General features: G+C 28.1%; 1 protein-coding gene across 1 annotated transcript; it reads left to right on the forward strand.

Moving 5' to 3' along the window:
- The first annotated feature begins 548 nt into the window (after positions 1-548).
- On the forward strand, positions 549-15,646 carry LOC107456078 (uncharacterized). The gene is made up of 2 exons (XM_016073846.4): positions 549-679; positions 14,651-15,646. Exons 1-2 carry the CDS (start codon positions 668-670, stop codon positions 15,263-15,265), a joined length of 627 nt encoding a protein of 208 aa, XP_015929332.3. The 5' UTR covers positions 549-667; the 3' UTR covers positions 15,266-15,646.
- Positions 15,647-24,140: the final 8,494 nt, after the last annotated feature.

Below are 24,140 nucleotides of genomic sequence, written 5' to 3' on the forward strand. Positions count from 1 at the left end.
CTATTTATTTCGTTAAATTTACTTTTCGATTTTGTACTTTTTTTGAAGTGTGATAATAAAAACTATAATTTTTAAAAACAGAATGTCCGTTAAACCGTTTAATGTGATTGGAAAAATATTACCAACTGAATGGCTCAAAGTTCAAAATGTAGAGAAAACAAGGCAAAAATTACAGAACAATGAAAAAAAAGGGAAAAAAAGAAAAGTAACAATTAAAAAAAAGCAATAACAATAAAAAAAAACCGTTGTACAATATTTGTTGGTTTCTATTGGCATGCGTTTTGGATTTTTTCGTTTGTTTTCCTTAGCAAAAAGAAAAAAATATATAATTTAATATAGCCTAAAAATTTTGCAGCCATCAGAAGTAGTATTTATTTATTTTCAAGAAAAAATACTTCTTTATACATCTGTCGCAAGAAATTATGACTTACATATGAACTACCAAATGTTTTTTTTTTGTTGAAATAAAATATTATATTTTGTTTATATTCTGTGAATTTTATATTAAATTAGAAAAATAACAAACAACCGATATCCTTCCTGCGTTCTAGAAAAGGAAGGAAGATCATGATAAGATTCTATTCACATATATATTACGAAAAGTTTGTCTTAAATTGTCAGGATTTTTATCTCTAAAGCGGTTACCGGAATTCCGAACCGCAACAGTATGAGATTATTCGTAAGTAAATAATATTTCTTTTTGTCTTAATTTTTAAATAAAAATTGCGTAAAATATTTTGAGATAAACTAAAAGATTTATTTCAGTGTTTTAGTAAGGATTTTAGTATTTTTTAATAAAACAGTTTTTAGTATTTTTTAATTAAAATCTCGTACACCTTGCTATTTATTATCATAAAAAGTTTATGAAGCAAATAGAAAATACTGCTTACGTGGTTTTCTTTCATAAAGTCATAAGGAAGTTGTTGTCCAACAAGAATTTCGCTTAAACTTTTCCTCCTTTTCATAATTTGAATTGAACTGAACTTAATTTTTATTTTGTAGCCTAAAATGCATGTTTTTCAAAGTATGTATGTTCACTATTATAAATTTAATTCAAAAAAATTGATAAATGATTTATTCACATTACGTGAGATGATTTAGCATACTGATTTAGTGCTATGATATAATAAATTATATGTTTCCAAAATGGGAAAAAAAATACTAGAAGTTAATTATGTGAACATTGTTCAAATTACATGAATGAATTGAGTCGAATCTCTCCGAGACTCTGAATATATTTTTGGGTGCCCTTACCTAACTCGTGCCATTTGTTCTTCAATTTGATAAAGGCTTTTAAGCCGTACTATGTGATGAGTACCCATGCCTGCATATGTATGAGCAATAATAAATAAATTAAGAACATTTTTCAAATTGCTCAAAGGAGTATTTTTTACGAAAAACGCTGAGCACCTTGAAAAATACACCAAGCTTTTTGTTCGTACTAATCATAAGAAATAGGTGAAAATTATAAAAACATATTTCAAAATAGAATAGATTGTTGCTAATATGTGTGTATTGAGATAGTCGTTTTATGGTCTACATGAAAATTCTTGAATTCTTTACCGAGAATGCTATAAAACGCTATTTACCTTTGATATAAATAGATATTTATTTGTGATGAAAATGTAACTGTAAAAAATTTATAAAATATAAAATAACTCATTTAATTTTTTGTTTGCAAAAAAACGAGACGACTGCTTTTAACATATTTTAACACTATTTTTGTATTTAACAATTTTTATTTCGAAACATAATTAAAATTTAAAGTGAAATTCTTCTTGAGAAAGCAAAATAAAATGTATCGTAAGCAGATTTTGGTGAAAAAAAAGTCATATCTTTTACGAACCTAACATTGATACGTAATTCTTACTCGAAAGTGGTATTGCCAACAAGTTCAAACACTTACTGAATATCTATTTTCGTTTGTAACTACCATGAATGAATTATTCCTGATGAAGATAAACTGCGACGGCAACACATTTTGCAGACTATCAAGTGAGACTCCAAATTATAGAAAGAAATATTTGTCAATTAGTAAGTAATCCTTCATTCATTCACTGTGAATATTTCAACCATAAAAGTATAACGCTTAAGTACAATCCACACTGAAGTCATCATCATGTATTTTTAATAGCTTCTTTTCTCTCTATTCCATACACCACTGCACAGATATTAGGCACACACACAGTTAGTTCAACCACAGTTATTACCCCAGTACAACTCTCTAGTAACACTGATGGGAAACGATTAGTTCCTGGCTCGTATTTGAAGCTCAGTTAAATTCACAGCTCATTTGTTTAAAAGTGTTTATTTTCTTTAAATTTGCTCTGTGTAAAAAAGAGAAAAAGAAAAATCTATATTAATATTTAATAGAAAAAAGTTTCATGTAGTAATTATAAAAAATAACACTTACCCATAAATGTATTCCTCTGATAGTTAAAAAAGTTAATGGTGCAGGGCAAGATATAAATGTGTATTATGTGCAACATAGATATAAGTTTACGAACAGAAAATGATTTAGTGAAATTAAAATATTTTAATCAAATTACTTTAAATACTAAAAAATCCTAATAATTAGTATTCCGAATATTTAGTCATTAGTCATTAAAAGAACAAAAACATCCACGCATTTTACGGAATAAAAATACTAAAAAAAACGGCTAAAGAGAGTATTTCAAATTCTATAAGAAAAATAAATGAAAACGAGCAGCTCATTTTCCAACTAGTAAGAAAGCTTGATATAACGGTGGGGCTCTGAAAACGATATGCAATTGTTGTCGTTTTCATTTTTTTTAACAGAAATGTTTAGTTTATCTAGATCTTCTGACTTTAGAGTAAACACTTTTTAATACTTTTTTGAGGATACAACTTAAGTTTCAAAATATCATTGAAACTAAAATTTAGAGATTTCTACTTTTCAAATATGGATATAGCTGCCTAAGCGAAGAATAGTTATTTTTCCCTAATTAAATTTAAAAAATGACTTTGCAAACATTTATGATAAAATCAGAGATCTTTTTTTTTTTATAAAACCATACAGTTTGCGAAATAAGTGTATAAAACGGTACAAGTCCGCTAACGAAAAAGAATATTTCACGAAAGTAATTGCACGATATTTTAAAAATAATTTTTTTATTATTTTATGAACGAAACAATTTAAATTATAATATTGCTGATTGTTAAAATATCCCAAGTAACACTCACAAATTGAGGTAATTTTTAATAGAATGGGATTTTAGAAAAAGTCTTAAAATATGACAAAAGTTTTATATTTTTTTTTGGTTTTGGAAGCATAAGTATTTAAAAAAAAGTTTGGATGAAAAAAATTTGAATAGAATCATCGATTTTTTATCGAATTAGAAACAGAGGCTTGGGATGTAGAACTATTTTACGAATTTTAAAAAACTTATAGATATTTTACCAGTTCTATATAAAGAACTAGTTCATTATTCAAAACTATTCTAAAGATATTTGAAAAACAAATAATCAAAACAATAAATTATCGTCGAAACAACTGGTGCTCTTCATTTTCCAATAGTTGAAATAGAAATTAATCATGTAAATCTAGTACTCTGAATGATACTTTTCAGCAAAACAAAAAAATTTTATATTTCAAAATTAAAACTGAGTCTCTGAGATAAACGTTTTTGTAAATTTACCGCTTTGTATGGTAATGAGATTTCCGGTAAAAAAAAAAATCCAAAACATCGTCGATATTTAAACCATTCATTTGTTAATTTTTACGGAGACGTTTTTCAGGAAATTTTGATTTCAACATTATAGTTCTTATGAAGTAAAAAGTACAAAACTGAAAAATAAATTTTACCTAATAAATAGTTTTTATTCCATGTTCTAAGGTATAATAACAAAATTACCAAAGTTTATTACTTATTATAATACCCTATTTTATGGTTTATTTTACCAAAATTATTTGCAAGGCCCTTAGGTAAAAACATTGAGTTTTTGGGAGCTCCCATAGAGCCAAAAACGTGACAAATTTTATAAAATTCTGATAATTTTGACCACACTTTTTTGGCAGTGTTTATTTACGCATGTCTAAAAACTGGAAAACGTTTATGATTACGTTTCTGTCTTATTTTGAAAAAAAAAAGGTTTTTTCTTCTTCTTGAGAGCAGGTAAAATAGTGAACTGTTTTTTTGAAGTGCGGCAAAAGATTTTAGGTAACCACTTTCATCTAAATGGTTTTAGAGCCACGGTACGGTAAAAAGTTTACCTACTACTTCACTGACAAATTCATCGTTTTTTTATTTCTTTGAATTGAATTCATGTAGTTTGCTTCTTTCAGATATTTCTTTCAGTTCAGTTCCATAAAATTCTTAGATTTTAACTCTTTAACGATGTTGCCTGTCGATAAATCTAAAAATAAATTTTTTGAAGCAAATTATGATTTATTATAAGTCTTTAAATTGTTGACCATTTTTTTAAATCTTAAATCTATTTCATTGTTTACTAAAATTCATATATATATTAATAGCATTCAATATTTATAATTTTAAACTAATAGAAGAATAAATACGAGAAAGCATTGTTATTGCAGATTTTTCTTTTCTCTGTTTATTGTAGTATTTATCACATGACAGAACAAAAAACAGGAGTAATAAAACGGAATAAAATATGATATATAAATAAAATGAATGATAGAATGAATGAATATGATATATAATTATGATATATAAATAGAAACATGTCGGAAAACATTTTAAAAATGATTTATAAACTGTAAGAAAAAAATTTAGAATTGATTAGAGAATTTTACGTTTCCACTTATGGGCACTCTATGAAAAAAATTTCAAAACTCATCCATTACAGATAAATTTTATTCAATTTTTGTAAAATACTCAACCTAGAAGTCTCAAAGAAGCATTGTTCGGCCATGCTACAAATTTTATCGTTACTAAATTGAAAACCATCTGGTATCAGCAATTTAAATCTACACTATCAAACAACTGTTTCATTTTCGGGTTGCTAGAGGGCTCAAGGGTCACGTTTGGATACTGAAAACGATCCACAGTGACGTAATCATAATACTTTTTATAAAGTTTCTTTTCGCCAAATACGCAGAACGATCCTCTTGAATATTAGAAAGAAACGATTAGTTGTTATTATAGATTTGACAATTTGCAATCTATAATTTAACATCTCGGTCTTATTTTTATGTATTTCAGTGCGATTAAGTGACATAAACGAATAATTACTCTCCGTGGTTTATAGTTACTGTTTTGTTTTCTTCTTTATAAAATTTATTAAATCGAGACAGATTGCTTGAATTTCTGTAAGGGTTTTTCAGAATCATTTTTATGTCAAGTCTTTGTATGGAAGCATGCAATTTTATTTCCTAACCAATTCGGAATCTTTTATTTAAGATTTTATTTATATTATTCGTAAGAAGTGTTCCTATCATATATTTATTTATGCATTTTATTCATTCTCTCATATGTTAAATTCTAATGTAAGCAGATAAAAGAAATATCTAGATTAGTAATTTTTCGAATAACATTTTGTAGGAATAATAAGCAATAACGCTTTTCCGTATTTACTCTTTTATCAGTTTAAATTATTAACCGTTCTTGGCATCCATATAATTATGCATTTCATTCAATTTTGAAAAAAAATATTAACACAGACAAAGGTGAGAAAATAAAATATTTAGGTTAAATCGTAATTTACCTCATAAAATGTAATTACGCCGCGGGAGGTTTAAAGAAAAAACATTAAAAAATTTATGGAATTAAAATAAAACAAATAATCGAACAATTAAAAAGTATTTTTGAAGTTCAACTGAATAATTTCAACAAAAATAGAAGGATAAACTGAAAATAACAAAAATAAAAGGATAAACTGAAAATAATAAAAATAAAACTAAGCTTTACCGTAGCAGTTTAGCTTTTTTTTATCATTATAGGGCACGGAACTCATTTACTTTAAGCGTGCCGCCATTTTAAATCATTTTCAAAAAAAAAATGTGTATATCTCTCCATTATGAGCATTTCTTAAATTCTTTACACTAAAATATCGGCGCATTAAATTTTTTTCTTTTGTAAGAATAATTTGCAAGATTTGTAAGGTTCTAAAGCCTCTATTTTAAATTACTACATGAATGAACATTACATTTATATTCAAGCAACTTTTTATGGCAAACACTAATAGTCTATGGCAGATTTCATATTTAGAACAAAAATTGCCCGTTTTAAGAACATGTAATTTTATAATTAGTTTAACACAGACAAAAAGATTTTCACAAATTATTTCCCAGGATTAAAATTTATGCATATTTGCAAACAATATACAAACCTTAAATTGGATTGGTTAGTAGAGTTAATTTTCGAGTAAGACAAATTTGTTTAATGTAGTTTTATTTAAGTATTTACAAAATTTAACAATGATTTAATTATATTATTATTTCGATAAATATGCATTTATATCATGATCATGATCATTATCATATATGATGCATATACAGTGGTGGCCAAAAGTGTGGACATTTTTTGAAAGTTTCATGTTTTCCAACTTTGTGTGCTTGTAGAATATATTAAGTTTCACTTAAATACGAACGTTTATATATCAAATTGAAGGTAATTTAATGTAAAATTTAATATCAAAAACAGAATTAAAATATTTGTATTATAAAAAATTTTATGCTCATTTTAGTAGAACAAACACAAATCGTTTTGAATAAGGACGTGTTTTGTAATAAAAGCGTACTAGCCTATCTCAAACACTGTTCTTAGGATTAATGAAATGTTTGTAACTATAGTTTAAGTTATTTGGATGGTAAAAGAGCTATTGTTGTGGAAATATTTTGCGTAATGATGCGTGCTAGTAGAATTAAATAGAGTATTGCTGTTTTCGAATATTTAAAGTCCTTTTCCTTTAATTAAATTAATTTTGAACAATGTCATCAACAAGAAGATCTAATTGGACATCTACAAAAAGAAGCCGAATCGTCATATTGAGAGAAAATGGCTTCTCTTATGCTGAAATTGCAAGGCGAGTTGGTGGTTCAGTGACTTGTTCTGGTGTACGAAAGTTTTGTTTACGTTATGAAAAACCGAAATCAGTGGAAAATAAATCTAAATCAGGCGAAAAAAATGGACAAGTGCTACTGCCGATAGAAAAATTAAACGGCTATGCCTTCAAGATAGAAAAATGGAATCGGATGCCATTAGATGAGAAATGAATGCAGCGGGTATTGCAGTAAGTTCAAGAACAATAAGAAGAAGGTTATCAGGATTTGGACTACAAGCTATAATTCCAAGAAAAAGACCATATTTAAATCTAAAGCAATGCGAAAAATGAGTTAAGTGGGCAAAAAAACACATTAAATGGTCAGAAAATCAATGGAAGCAAGTAATCTGGAGTGATGAGAGTAAAATATCACTCTTTGGCAGTGATGGTAGAAAATACGGGAGACGTAGAGTAGGTGAAGCACTTCATCCTGATTGCATTGAAGCAATTATGAAAAACCCAACAAATATCATGATTTGGACATGCATGTCTGCAGATGGTGTGGGCCAAATTCAAGTGAGTGATGGCATCCTGAATGCCGAAAAATACATCGAAACTGTTCTGAAACCAAAATCGATACCTTCCATCTAGGATCTCTTCCCCAACCACACACCATTTATTTTTCAGCAGGATTCATCTCCATGCCACACAGCAAAAGTATGCAAAGCATGGTTTCAAAATAAAGGCATAGATATATTACCATGGCCAGGATACTGCCCTGATCTCAATCCAATTGAAAATTTGTGGCGATGTTTGAAAATTCTTGTACGAAAGAAACGTCCATCCAATAAAAGACAACTTATTGAAGCTATAATTGATTCTTGGCACCATGTGATTACGAAAGATGAACTCCAAGCACTCGTTCACTCGATGTCAAGACGCTGTGAAGCTGTCCTAAAAAATAAGGGTTATCCTACTAAGTATTGATTGTGGGAGTATCACTTTAAAAAAATGTAAATCTAAGATAGATCTTACTATTAGTTGCATAACTTTTTTGGTAATACAGATATTGTAATACTGTTTCTGTTATTAAATTCTACATTAAATTACCTTCAATTTGATGTATAAACGTTTGTATTTAAAAGAAAATTAATATATTCTACAAGCACACAAAGTTAAAATGTCCACACTTTTGGCCACCACTATATATATATATATATATATATATATATATATATATATATATATATATATATATATATATATATATATATATATATATATATATATATATATATATATATATATATATATATATATATATATATATATATATATATATATATATATATATATATATATATATATATATATATATATATATATATATATATATAAAGGAGAGAGAGATATAGAGATGGAGTAGAGTTTTGTTGCATTCAGTTCTTAAAGATATCTAAATTTTTATTTTGAACTTATTTAAATCTTTTAAAATAACATTGTTTGAAGTAATACAATAATTCTATCAAGCTTGAAACATTTTCAAAGTCAAATTCTTGGCCATAGATGGCGCCACTGAGCAACAGGAAACGCACACTCTGCCTTAAATCTGCTCGATTTCACCAAGCAGGTTTGCCCGTGTAGCATTAGAAACAACAACAACATTTTCAAAAGCAATATAGACTTCAAAAGATTTAAACATATAATTACTTGACTGAAAAATTAAGAGGATTTAGTTGAAAATTGTATATTATTTTAATATTTGAAATAACTCAATATGGCTAACTTGCTTAGAATGAGTTTTCAAATCAATATTACATTTTAATTCAAACATATAATTGGAAGTTTTACGGAATTACGATATTTGAAGTCATCACATTTAGCAAACTTGAAACATGATTTCAAATATATGCAACTCGAATTTATGGAACATTTAATGAGTCTTAGTATAAATTACATTAAATTAAAATCTAAACTTAAATGTAATTTATTTTGTTTGGAACATTTTTCATAATAAATCTAATTTGCCAAAAAGTCTCCCAATATCCTTATAATCTGAGCAATGCGTTTTATATAAGAATGACCAATAGTTATTAAATTTGTTTTTGAAGTAATACAATATAACGAATAAGCTTGAAAACTATTTTTAAATCAATACAAATCAAATTTCGCGATACTTAATATTTGATTTTTCGTTATTTGTTCTGTCGTAAGCAGTTAACTGAAAATTTTAGCAGTCATTAGAAGTAAATGAAACAGCACAATTTAAATAAAAACATTGGACAATATTTAAATTAATCCAATTCCAATTCACAATCCATACAATTTAATATTTTATTTCATAATTTATATTGATTAGGGTATTTAATTAAACGTTAGAAATAAATGAAACAGCACAATTTAAATAAAAACATTGGACAATATTTAAATTAATCCAATTCCAATTCACAATCCATACAATTTAATATTTTATTTCATAATTTATATTGATTAGGGTATTTAATTAAACGTTTTATAGCATTAAATTGTTTGAAGTGACACAATTTACCTTACACATAAATACTACTCAAAAAATATCACATAAATGCTCATTAAATTGAAAATTAGATTTTTAATTTAATGTATTAAATAAAGTACAAAAAATGAAATCATCAAATCACTATTGCATGATTTACTCTTAACTTATTTTCTGAATTCTAGAGCAAAGGTTTTCAGAACTTTTTCTTAGCCATAAAACCCTAAATAATTGGCATTTTTTTGATGGAAACCCAATAAATTTTTTGTTGCATTTATATGAATATTTGACTTCGCCTAATTCGGATGTAAGAGCATTAAATCTGAATTTTTTTTGCATCTAAAGCTAAAGATATTTTTAAATTCGAACACATTCGAACGAAGCAAAAGTGCAAAAATGTTATTTAAAACGAACGCTTAAAAGGGAGTCATCTCAACTGTTGCGGCATCATCTGGATTAAAATGGCATATGAACTCGGAACTGTCAAAAATGTCTCCGTACGTGGTTAAGGACACTTTTCTCTTAAAACCTGTTCAGAAACACACGAAGAAATAGTTCATAAAAAAAAATATCCTAGCGGCATATGACGACACTTTCGAGCCTGGTTTTCTGTGTAATTTTAATCCTGATGATTTACTCTAACTACTCTAGAAGTTTTTCGCAATATTTGCTTGAGCCCCTTTGACTTTGATGCTTATTAACTTATACATTTCAGGAAAGATAGAATAAAAATGTAATTACAAAAAAAAAGAAAGAAAAAAACTGTAACTAGGATTAAACACCGATGGCTGATTTGAAATCAGTGATAAAAAGTATCTAAGCTGTGTTACAAAATCTCATGAAACAAAAATAAACATGTTCACCTGTGTAATCCATTAAAAATAAAAATCATGAGCAATTATGGACATATTAGCCTAAGAAAGACTATTTATTTAGAAAAACTGTGAGAAACGAATCTTTTTAATTCTTTTGTCAATGATAGTCTTAAAATTAAGCCTTGTTTTAAATTAGTTTTTTGTAGCATGCAAATGAAAAATGCTGAAAATGAATTAAATATGCTGAACTACGTCTTTCGTTAAGCGAAAAAGAACTGTTATAAACGTTTGATTTTTTTTTATCATTTGAGTATCATTTACATTGTTGAATTTAGACATATTATTTTGAATTGAAAAATTTGATAGGAAATACCAATGCAATTTTATAAAAGCATATTATTTGCATAATGAATTCAATAAGCGGTTATTGGAAAGTAATTGTATATATAAATATATATTTTCAATTTTGATTTTTTCAACTGGCATTTTATTCAAACGATTTCACGAAAATAAGTAAAATATGAAAATAACAAATTATTCTATGGATATAATTAGATAATTAAAAATATATAACAATGTTAATTACTTTAATAATGATTAAAAAATATCAAACTCTCGAAACCGCTATGATTTTACTACGGAGCAATAAGGCTTTAGGGAACGCCTTTTGGGAACCCGAGTCCGGAACCAAATTAGTACATTTTGAAAAAAACAACAAAAAAAACAACAACATTAGATAACTTTATATTCCTATTAATGAAACTTATTTTAGAATTTTCGTTTGACAAACCATTGTTAAATTAGTTTTCACGAAGAGTTTGCACTGTTCACAAATGATAAGCAGCTAAATTACATTGAAAATTTTACTAAATAACATTATTTGTAGTAGTACAATAAAACTAACAAGCTTGAAACATTCTTTCAAATCAATACAACTCGAATTCGCGACACTTAATTTTCCTGTCACGGACATACAATTTCAGTTCTTAGGGCCATGTTGAGGGGAAATTGCCTTTTTAACACAAGCTTTGCTAACGACACTGCTTGAAACTGCATTTTCTGGGGATGACTCTAATCTTCATCGATCTGGGAACGGATAAAAAAAAAAAATTCCTGGGGCGATAAACAGGAGAAAAAAAAAACTTAGAATGAAACATAAAACTCAGAAAAAGAATAAAAACGATAATGCACTCTCTATTCTGCTAAGACACAAATTAAGTTGAAATTCTTTGCTATATCGAAAAGAAAATACACTGTGAGAATAATGATTATTTGTTATATCGAAACTGCCTTTAAGCGGATAAGCTGTGTTTTAGAGTAAAAGCTTTGATACTTCTCAAGGATGAGAAGGAAAAAAAATGTAAGTGTTTTTCGTAAAAAAAAGTTAATGCGTTCTTTTGCATGTGTTTTGCATATTAGAAGAAATTGAGAGCCTTAAGAAATATTGGTTTGCTGCAACTCAAGCCATTGCTATTTGCTATTTTATAGTAAATATGTTTTCTTATCACCGTCTTTATTTATTAAAAACTTATGGCAATATTGGTGCTGCGATTTAAATGCAGTTTATGTGTATGATCTCGCAGAAATTCCGTTAACTTGAATATAATCTTTCTGTAAAATATTCCGCATCAAATTACTGTATGAAGTACCGGCACTTTGGATGCATCATCCGTAAAATCTACTTTTCCGTAAAATTCATCTTTGACAGAAAATTTTATACCATAATTTTTTCAGTAATATTGATTCAATTTGAGTGATTCAGTGATTTTATGATAATTATTTCTGTAAAAATTAAGGTACATTAGATTTTTTGTTTCGCAATATGTTGCAGCAAAAATTGATTTTAAGGTAAAGAACTACCGGTGCACTGAATGGTGGTACTTCTTACAGTAATTTTTTACAGTGTACTTAACAATTTGATATAAATATGCTATCTTTAGAATGAGCGTGGTCTATTCAAACCTAGATTTTCATATATATTTCGAAATTTTAACAAATTAAATCACTCTTTAAATGAGAAGCAAAAATAAAAGTTATATACAGATTTGATGTAATAGTATTAACATTAATCAAATCTACGCCAGAATCTAAATTTCCAAAACATGTTTGTTTGTTGGATTTAACTCAAAAATATTCTTAATAATCACCTTTTAGTTTCATAAAACAAATAAGTCCGTTTTGATGACATTAATTTTTCACTGCTTTGATTGCTAAAAATAATGTGTTATTATATAATAATAAAGAAACTTCATTAAATGAAAAAAATATGGAGTTGGTCTTTGTAGCAAATAAATTTTTCTTATTATCAAGTATATCTTTCTATCGCGACCAGGTGGTATGGTGGTCAGAGATTTCATCTCATGTTAGAAAGGTCTCGGGCTTGAATCCCGGTCAGATGTGAGGAAATTATGGAAATTCTTTCCTTCTTCTCTCTTTGAACTATTTGTCCTTCTTACAAGGGAAACTAGGGAAGTGTGACTCGCCAATTTTGAAATAAACTAGTGGGAAGTATGCCTTATGAGGAATAATTTTAGGGGGCAACATTCGTTTCGGCCCATAGTAGGTCCTGTGAGAGATAAAAAATAATTCAATATATAAAAAAATCGGTATTTTATTACCTCAATGCAGACTATTAGCTATTGTGATTGTCTTATACTCCGATTAATTTTGTGGTACTTTCACGTACTATATAATGCATATTTATTGTCAAAATTGATATCGAAAATTTTATATATCTGTAGTTTTTCAGAAAAACCTGTTAGGCTAATTTAAAAAAAAAATTTACATCAAATTTTTTTTCCAAAATACTTTCCAAATTAATTGGAGTACGTAATTGCAAATCAAATAATTAATTAATAATTAATTTTCAATTAATTAATAATTAATTAACTTTCTAATTAATTTATTAATTAGCAAATTAATTAATTATACAATTAGTAACAAATTAATTGGATTATGAGACAATTACAATAACTAATAGCCTGCATTGAAGTAATAAAATACCGATTTTTCTATGTATTGAATTATTTTTTATCTCTCACAGGATCCTCTATGGGCCAAAACGAATGTTGCCCCCTAAAATTATTCCTCATAAGGCATACATCCCACTAGTTTATTTCAAAATTGGCGAGTCACACTTCCCTAGTTTCCCTTGTTAGGGGGGGAACAACGTTGGCCCACCTTATATGATGCCCCTGAAGAAGTGGTTAACACATCTGCCTGATAAACTAAATCAAATATAAATGGGTGGACATTGAAAAAAATACATGTCTTTCCGCTTTAGTTCCCCGGAATTATCCATTTCATGGTAAATCATAATTTTATCACATTTTGTTTAAATTTAATTATAAAATTGCAACTTTTAAGGAGCAAATTTCAATGATGATTGACACTAAATAATACTAAAACCAAGTATATGCTAGCAAAGGAAAGACACTCAATCATCTAAATAGTGGTCATCATGAGTTTGAAATTGTACTTTGTTCTAATTTACTTAGATCTTTGATTACAGAATAAAAAATGGCATTACTTCTGAATTCTAAAAACAAATTTCATTGGTTAATAAAGTGTTTTTAGACTTCGTACGTGATTGAGATCTCACTTTTTCTCCAAAAAAATAAAAAAAAACACACACACACACGAAAAAAAAAAAAACGTATCCGTGAATAAAGTTTCATATGTATGAAGCTTTGTTTAAGCCAGTCCTAACGTATGGTTAAGAAATCTGGCTTATGACGTACATAAAATATCAGGTTTTGAAGAAAGGTTTGCAGAAATATACTTTGTGGTATGGGAGAAAATGGCCTTTGGTCATTTTCTGTCACAGAATGGAAATTCTATAAATTTTCATTTTCGGAGAAAATTTTATCGAATCTTTAAAGAACCCAATAGCACTAATAATAATATAGTTAAAAGAATGATCGAATAGGTTTAAAAGATGAAGAAAGGAAATTTTTCATGTCGAAGTCCTTCACGAGTCTGATGGAAGGAAAGCTGAAATAACAATGGTTCGATTCTGTGGAATCAGATTATAGAATGATTGGGATATCCTGGTGGGATCTTCAGCAAAAGTCCTTGGCTCACCTTGGACTGTTGCACCAAATATGATTAAAAAAATCCTTAAAAGGAAACACCAAGTTACTTCTGTTTAGTTTCGTTTCCTTCACTAATTTTATTAACTAATACAAAGATTGCATTGATAAAAAAATCAACAAATAATTGTCTTTTTGCAGTATAAAATAATTTATTAATGAATAATATTTTTAAAAAAGTAAAAATACTAAATCGATTTAATTTTACCATTTTTACCTTTAAAGTAATTTTTGAAATATCTTGTACTTTTTTTAAATTCCAGGTACCACTTTTGGCAGTGGCAGTTTTTGTCACTGTCACAGAAGCTGGCATGAGCTACGGTGGAGGAGTTTACAGAGGTGGAAAAGGAAAATATGATGGCTATAGAGGAGGAGGCGGTGGACGAGGTGGGGGATTTGGTGGAGGTGGAGGACGTGGTGGCGGATTCGGTGGTGGTGGACTTGGTGGAGGTGGATTCGGTGGTGGAGAACGTGGTGGAGAACGTGGTGGTTTTGATAAAGGAATCGGTGGAGGAAAGTTTGGAGGTGGCGGAGGGCGAGGAGGAGGCGGTGGATTTGGTGGTGGAGGACGAGGAGGTGGATTTGGTGGTGGAGGACGTGGGGGTGGATTTGGAGGAGGAGAAGAGAAAGGTATTGGAGGTGGATTGGATAGAGATGATTTCGGTGGAGGTGGAAGGGGTGGTGGTGGTGGTTTTGGTAAAGGTATTGGGGGTGGATTTGATAGAGATATTGGTGGAGGAGGAAGAGGAGGAGGAGGAGGTGGATTTGATAGAGACATTGGTGGAGGTGGCTTCGGAGGCGGGCTCAATCGAGGAGGTTATGATGAGGAAGACTTTGCTGGTGGACGAAGAGGTAAAGGAAAATTTGGAAAAGTCTAAGATATGGATTAGTTGAATTAAGGAAAAAAGACTTGAAGACTTACACTCAAAAGGTTGTGATAAATAAAAGTGAATAAAACTTTTTTTCTATTTTTTAAAATACACAGTTTGTAACAATTTTACAATATTTGTTTTCTTTAATTTTTTTGTGGACAGCATATTGTTTTCTATTTTCCTGGAATTGATTACTTTCTGTAAAATGCATTTACTTATTTTTTGTGATTGCAATTGTGTTGCATTGCTCTTAAAAATAAATTTGTATTACAATTATTTAAATTTTTTTTATTTCCCTGAAGCTAATTATTTTTGTGAAATACTTTATTATTTTAAATGATTTATACTGTGCTGTATATTTTTAAAAAATAAATATTTATGAAGCAATTTGATATATTTTTTAGTGTTGGCCACATGTGTATAATTATTTAAATTTTACACCATATGAATTACTAACCAATATTAGTGTGACTGTCAGAAAAAAAAAAGATAATTCATAAAATATCAAGCATTTTTTTAAGTTAAGTTCATTTTATTTGAAAAAAAAAAGAAAATAAATAAATAAGTAAATAAATATAAATAAATTGAAATCAAAGCACTCTACTAAATTTCTATCACTTTAAGTGAAAACGTAAGGAAAATGCAAATTATTACTTTCAAAATATCAGTTCTCTTTGGAGACTTTTTGTTTTTTAAGTCGATTAGGTCATTCACTGTACCAGGAACGTAATATCATTTATTTATTCAATCACAAAGGCTGTCGAAAATGTTTTCAGTTCATTTTCAAATCATGAAATTAGATTTAGTTTTAAAGAAATCTTTGATTGCGTTTATTTGTTTTTTATACTGCATAAAAAATAGCTTCGAATGCGAAAATTAAAAAAAAAATGCAAGAAATTTCAATTAGAGAAAAATAAGCTCAATTTAAAATATGCTATAGTAAGCAAGATGTTTTGAAAAAATTACCTTTAACGAAATGAAGATAATTTTTTTAAGATACAGATTTCATTGAAAAAACTTATACCGTTTAAATTACGTTAACTTTAAATGTTTTTAAATTGTAATTTAAAATGAATAGATATTTGCATTAAGTTTATTAATAATTTCGGGGAAAGGATCTCGAATGCAAATATTGTTAAATTATTAAAAAATAAAATAAATAAGAATAAAAATGGATTCTCGGGAATTTCTGGTGCTTTTTCCTTCTTGAAAAAGAACTAAAAAATCACTTGCAGAAATTGAATATAAATTTATATATTTATTTTTGAACATACGAGTAAGTGCGATGATAATTTGACTTATGATTGATGTTTTAAATTTCTTCGTAAGTCTCAGTATAAATCGTATTAGCATGGCTAGTAAAAAATAAGGGATTTTTTTGAGATAACTCACAGCATTTCGATATTGTAGAACATTTTCAAAGCAGAAACAAAAGACTAAATCGATTTTTGGGGGGGGGAGAAAAAAAAACGAAACTTGTTTAAAGATGAATGTCTTGAAGGGAACATGATCAGCTACTTCGAAAATCATCACCGAGGGAAGAGGGGGATAAAGTAATCGCATTAGAGCAAGTCATTTTCAAGATTGTTCACTTTATCTCTCCGCTAAATGGACCAGAATAACTTTAAGGGTTGCTGATCCTCGTCTGATAACGCATTTTCATCCGAAGATTATTTTATTCTTCTTTCCAAAAAGGAGACAGATTAAAGACTCCCAACACTGGAGTAATGTATTGATGCACTTCCGAAAATTCTAAAAATTAGAATCAAAAAAGTTTTAACGTGACAACGGTAATGGAATGCTAAAAAGAGGTGCGTACTGCTCTTCTTATTTTGTTTAAATCATGATGTATGAAACAGTATAGTGTCAAGTCTATATGATAAATTAAGAAATTTTCATGAATGAATGAAAAACACAAAATTTTGGCGATGATTAGGTACTCTAAGAATAAAAAAAAAACACTTATCACCTTGAATAATTTATAAACTAATAATTTTCGCTCACATTCTGTGGTTTTTTATTAAGTCTACAATTATGATACAATATACTGCAAGGTCTATACAATAAATTGGAAAGTTTAAATAGATAAATCAAAATCAAAAAATTTTTGTACAGAGATTTCCGATAATTAGGTGCCGTTTAAAAAATAAAACTTAACATCTTAATAAATTTTAAACTAATAATTTTGATAACATTCTGTGTTTTTTTTTATTAAATCTAAATTAATGATACAATATATTGTTAAGTCTATAGGAAACATTATAAAGTATACATGAATAAATGAAATAAACGAAATTTTGATACAGATATTTCCGATAATTAGGTGCTCAGAGAAAGAAAAAACTTATCATCTTAAATAATGTCTAAACTAATAATTCTCGCTCACATTCTGAGGTTTTTTATTAAGTCTACATTTATGATAGAATATACTGTTAAATCTATACAATAAATTGGAAAGTCTATATAGATAACTGAAAAGTAAAACATTTTTGCTCATGTAATTAGGTGCCTTTAGAAACAGAAAACTTACAACCTTAATAAATTTTGAACTAATAATTTTCATCACATTCTGTGGTTTTTACTAAATCTACATTAATAATAAAATATATTGTTATGTCTTATGATACTTTGTAAAGTCTACACGGATAAATGAAAAACGAAAAATGTTGATACAGATATTTCCATTAATAAATTGCTCTGAGAATAAAAACCCTATAACCTTTAATTTGTGAACCAATAATTCTTTACCCAAATTCTGTTTTTTTTATTAAGTCTACATTAATGAAACAACATGTTGTTAAGTCTTTATGATAAATTCTGAAATCAACATGAATAAAGATAAAACACAAAATTTTGGAACAGGGATTTCCAATAATTAGATGCTCTAAAAAAGGAAACTTATCGCCTTGAGTTATTATTAAAGTAATAATTATTGTTGACTTCCCAATGTTTTTTTTTTTATTGAGGCTACATGCATGGTACAATACAGTGTCGAGTCTATATGATAGATTAGAAAGTCTGCGCAAATAAGTGAAAAACACAAATTGTGGTGTTGAGATATTCAATAATTCGGTGCTAATAATTCTTTTAAATTAATAACTCGCATTAACATTTAGAGAGTTTTACCTTTTATGTCGATATATTTATGCAAGGTTTTTTGAAAACATTTTGATATGCATATTAATTAGAGTAAATTATTGTACAATATAGTGTTAATAAAATAATGTTATACAATGAAGCAATTTTTAGAAATTATACAATATATCGTAATAAAAAGTTATAGCATAATTAAGCTACGTAATATATTGAGTCAAAATTATGTATTGTGAAACATTAATGAATGAATTAAAGGCACTAAGTTTTCGAACACAGATACCGATGACAAGATCTTGTAGCAAAACTTGAAAAATTGAAACTTGTAAGTAAACTTCCCGCATCAAATACATTTCTAGAAATCGTTCACGTTCATTTTCAAGTTCTTAGATACAGTCTTCCTGCATATGGGGGCACACAAAAGATATGTTCATGAATTGGCATAAAATATAATACTATAGAGTAAAACTAACATAGATGTTATTCAATATAGTGTAATGAAATATTAGAGAGTAATTAATTACACAATATATTTCTGAGTTAAGAGGGTGAATTCAATACGAAATAATATGAGTTTAAATCAGAGTTTAACAGTTAAGATAAAAATATTATTTTGTCAAAATGTAACACATAATTTTAATTATATAATTAATAATAAAAACTATCTATTAGGTATCTTTTATGTAAAGATACTTTTGCATATATTGCTCACATATATATCTCATATTTTTTTAATAGTTTTTTGCTTTAAATAGCAATATTTATTATATATTTAGGAAAGAAAATTCTTTAGAAAGTGATTTCTTGTCACCTATTTTTTTACATTTCAGAAAAAATGTTTGCGATGATAGAAAATGAAGATGAGTTAGGTTTTGAAACAGTTAAAATAAAAAGCTTACTCTTGTTCTTGGTTTTAAACGCATTCTATTCTTATCCTTTTAACGGAATTTAATTACTGTTTAAGCACCGATTTAACAAGCTGAGTCAGAGAATTTCTTAATTCTACTGGTATTTTCTCAAAAGAACACTTTTATTGCAGTTGCAAATAACTCGATTTACGGTAAAAGCTTTAGCATGTATTTTCTCTTGAAACGACAAAGCCTCATAAGAATGATCACACCGAGAAAAAAATTTAGCGGGAGTGGTCATTTTATGAGAGTGGTAAAAACTCCCAGAATATGGTAAAGTTTATAGCGTTTCTGACTCTATGAGAACATCAAATGCTTGGTAATTTTTACCGAAGCTCTCTTTTTTATTAAAACTTACATTACAATATGATTTTATAATATGTGATGAAATTTTGTAAAAGTGGTAAAATTTTGTAATTATATAATTTTAAATTTAAAACTCATATAAGAAGCCTTCTTCTAATACACCTTCCTAAAGAAGATGTATTTGTTAATTTAATTATCGAGTTGTTTGCGCATTTTCGCTCGCTTATAAACATTTGATTTGTGTACGGCCCTCAAAATCTTAAGATTTTTTGATCTAATGAACTTCAACTACTCATTAAAAAAGAAAATATGGTCAAAATTATTGAAAAAAGATGAAATTTACTATGCTTTCAGTCTCTATAGGAACACTATAAAGCACTATTGAAACACTTTGGTAATAATTTTACCACAATTAACAATGAAATATGGTTTTATATTATGTGATAAACTTTGGTAAATGGGGTAAAATTCGGTTATTTTATCATGATACTTTGGAGCATGGCATAAAAATCATCCATTTGGTTAAATTTACATCTTACTTTTTCACTTTTTACTTAAAGTGTGGTAACAAGAATTATAATTTTGAAAAGTAGAGTTTTCTGTAAACCGTTACTATACTAACGGAAAAATTATCAAATGAATGATTTAAATGCAGCATATTTTGGCTTTATTAACGAGAATTATGTTTCTTTTTACCCAGCAAAGACGTTAGTATATAGTATGGTAATTTTACAAGAAATTTCTCCCTGCAGTGCTTTCCAATTATGATAAAATTAATCCATCGAGGTTTTGTTTATAGAAATAGAAAATTGCGTTAAAAACAAATCTTTATTTTGTCCGTTTATATCTTTTTATGTAGAGCTTTGATTTAGCATTTGAAATTGGTGAAAATAAAATATTTTATTTTTATACAGAACGTAGCAAAGTATACATTTCAATCCATTTCCTTTAGGATACTTTTTATATCATCGGCAAATGTTAAGAAACGCGTAAATTCATCTGATAAATTGTTGGGCATGCATAATGAATAGTTATTGCAAAATATTGAAAGTAAAAAATAACTGGATTTGCAATCATAATTATTTCTGACACTTATTAATGATAGAAATTCTATAATTACAATGAAAGAAAAACAAAAATCTTACAGTTTATAATTTAATATTTTTAAATAATTTAACATTACAGTTTTATTTAAAAGAAAATCGAAAAACGAAATTTAAAAACTGCCGATGTGAAGGCAGCGTGGTATTTCGCAAAATTCTTTTTATATTCATTTTGGTGCAATATTGTTTGCAATGCCAAGCTCAAATATTTGATTTTCTTTACGTATGTATGATCAAGGAATTTAAATACGGAAACGGAGAAAAATATCCTCGGGGTTTATTTTGTTCCTGTTTTTTTCCTTTGCATTTTGATTTTTCCTGACATCTCCAGTAAAAATAATACCTGAAATTTAATTTTTTAAATTTAAAATAAATACAAAAACAAGATAACACCTTGTTTCGGAGGAGAAATTAATGAAATAATGGATCAATGTATATTATGAAATGAAATTTCAGTTGAAGTTGTAGTTAATCTTTTACTTCCTATAATCATGAAAAAAATATTTTTAAAGCATCAGAATTATAATTAGATAATATTTCTCTCTCAAGTACCCAAATACGAAAAGTGTTCTAATCTAGGTATTTTTGAATGAAAAACATTTCAAGGAAAAAAACAAAATTCGGAGATAAACATGTTTTTAAAATAAAAGTAAATAAAAGAATAAATCTTCCGAATAAAAATTCAAACACTCTGAATATTTTGGAAAGTTTTTTCCTTCCATTGCTTGAAGTGAGTCCCGTTTTCCCATAATAAATTGATGGAAGGGATGCTGCAGGCGTAGAACGGAGCCACCATTCGTGACAATTCTAAATTTTGTCAGTTAATTGTTGTCTTCAGAATATCACTGAAAAACAACATAGACTCTCGCCAATAGCATTTTTCTATAATTATGATAAACTTTCATGTGTGTTAAAAAGTGGCACAAATAAAAAAATAAAGAAGATGTCCCTCATATTTATTGCATTTCGTCAAAAACACACCATATTTCAATAAAATATATTATATATAAAAGAAGTATGGTCAAAACTAGCAGGTATGACAATATTTACCGTGTGTCTGACTCTGTAAAACACAAAAAAGGTCGGTAATTTTTACCGAAATGCTTTGGTAATGATTTTTATAAAATTAACAATAAAATATGGTTTGATAATATGTAATAATTTTTAGCAAATGTGGTAAAATTTGGTAATATCATCATGAGGGCACGAAACATGGCATAAAAACCATTTATTCGGTTAAATTTCTTTTAATCTTTGTATTTCTATTACATGTAAGGTAATAAAAATAATAAAGTAATAATTAAATATAATGTTCGAAACTAGAATTTCCAGTAAGTCGCTACTATATGAAAGGAAAAGGGAATTTTTTAAATGCTGTATATTTTTGTTTTATTTACCAGAATTATGTTTTTTTACGAAAAATGTCGTAACCAAAATATACGGTAAATATACCAGAATTTTTTTATCCGTGTAGGGGTTGCAACACTGACATACTTGATGGTAATATACAATTACTGGAAATTAAGTCTCACAAAACAGAAAATGCTCGTGACAAAAGTAAGTAGAGCTGATATTTCTTTGGAAGAAGTAGATGGACTTTTGGAAAAATGGAATTTGAAAAAAAAAATAACAGTCCACTGCTTTACCAATGTTTTTTTAAATGCTTTTTTCACAGATTGATTCATCCTAACATAGATTCACATATATACAAATTCACTGACTTCTTTAAACGCCAATTCATAGTTTTGCCTGTTCACCAATACTGCAATTCACTCATTATCTAATCCACCAACTTGCGCATTCATTGTTTGGCTGATTCGCCGATTAACTTATACGGCAATGCACTGGTTCGTCGACTTGACTTATTTCTTCTTTAAAAATCATTCTTGGTAATGGTTGGTCTGAAATCACCATTTTCATACGAAATTGCCAGTAATTTTTCCAATCGCTGATTTAACTTTCACATACTTTCTGATTCTGTGAATCGCACATTAATCACTGCCCAAAATCACTGATTTTTTCTATGTATCAGAACTCCGATTTACTTATTCACCCCATTAATTTTTTGACTAATTCATTAAAAGGCGATTCCTCGTCAAACTAATAGACAGATTCACTTGTTCAATGATTCGCTTCAATTTTTTCCTCTTTCTGTACTTTCTGTATTCACTGGCTATATACCCAAGTCAAAATTTTTGACGGTTTTTCATTGAAAGACTAACATAATCTTGATGGTAAATATCAATAATTCCATCATGAACCTTTACATTTCTTGATGGTAACTAACATAAGTAATCATCACCTCAATGTAGGAATTCGAACTGATTTATGATAGTCCTACATAGGAATAATAACTTGATTGGATGGCTTGTTCATGTTGAACCTTCAGAAATTTCCTACATAGTCTCTTAGAAATCAAAAGCTGTAATGATCATGAACAACAATCACCTCATTGTAGGAGTTCGGACTGATTTATGATAGTCCTACATAGGAATAATAACTTGTTTGGATGGCTTGTTCATGTTGAACCTTCAGAAATTTCCTACATAGTTTCTTAGAAATCAAATGCTGTAATGATCATGAACAACAATCACCTCATTGTAGGAATTCGGACTGATTTATGATAGTCCTACATAGGAATAATGACTTGTTTGGATGGCTTTGTCATGTTGAACCTTCAGAAACTTCCTACATAGTTTCTTAGAAATCAAATGCTGTAATGATCATGAACAACAATCACCTCATTGTAGGAATGCGGACTGATTTATGATAGTCCTACATAGGAATAGTAACTTGTTTGGGTGGCTTTGTCATGTTGAACCTTCAGAAATTTCCTACATAGTTTCTTAGAAATCAAATGCTGCAATGATCATGAACAACCATCATCTTATTGTAGGAATTCGGACTGATTTATGATAGTCCTACATAGGAATAATAACTTGTTTGGATGGCTTGTTCATGTTGAACCTTCAGAAATTTCCTACATAGTTTCTTAGAAATCAAATGCTGCAATGATCATGAACAACAATCACCTCATTGTAGGAATTCGGACTGATTTATGATAGTCCTACATAGGAATAATAACTTGTTTTGATGGCTTGTTCATGTTGAACCTTCAGAAATTTCCTACATAGTTTCTTAGAAATCAAATGCTGTAATGATCATGAACAACAATCACCTCATTGTAGGAATTCGGACTGATTTATGATAGTCCTACATAGGAATAATAACTTGTTTTGATGGCTTGTTCATGTTGAACCTTCAGAAATTTCCTACATAGTTTCTTAGAAATCAAATGCTGCAATGATCATGAACAACAATCACCTCATTGTAGGAATTCGGACTGATTTATGATAGTCCTACATAGGAATAATAACTTGTTTGGATGGCTTGTTCATGTTGAACCTTCAGAAATTTCCTACATAGTTTCTTAGAAATCAAATGCTGTAATGATCATGAACAACAATCACC

This window comes from Parasteatoda tepidariorum, chromosome 6 (assembly GCF_982258835.1).
Source record: "Parasteatoda tepidariorum strain Cologne lab strain chromosome 6, Ptep-v5.0, whole genome shotgun sequence".
Classification (NCBI taxonomy): domain Eukaryota; kingdom Metazoa; phylum Arthropoda; class Arachnida; order Araneae; family Theridiidae; genus Parasteatoda; species Parasteatoda tepidariorum.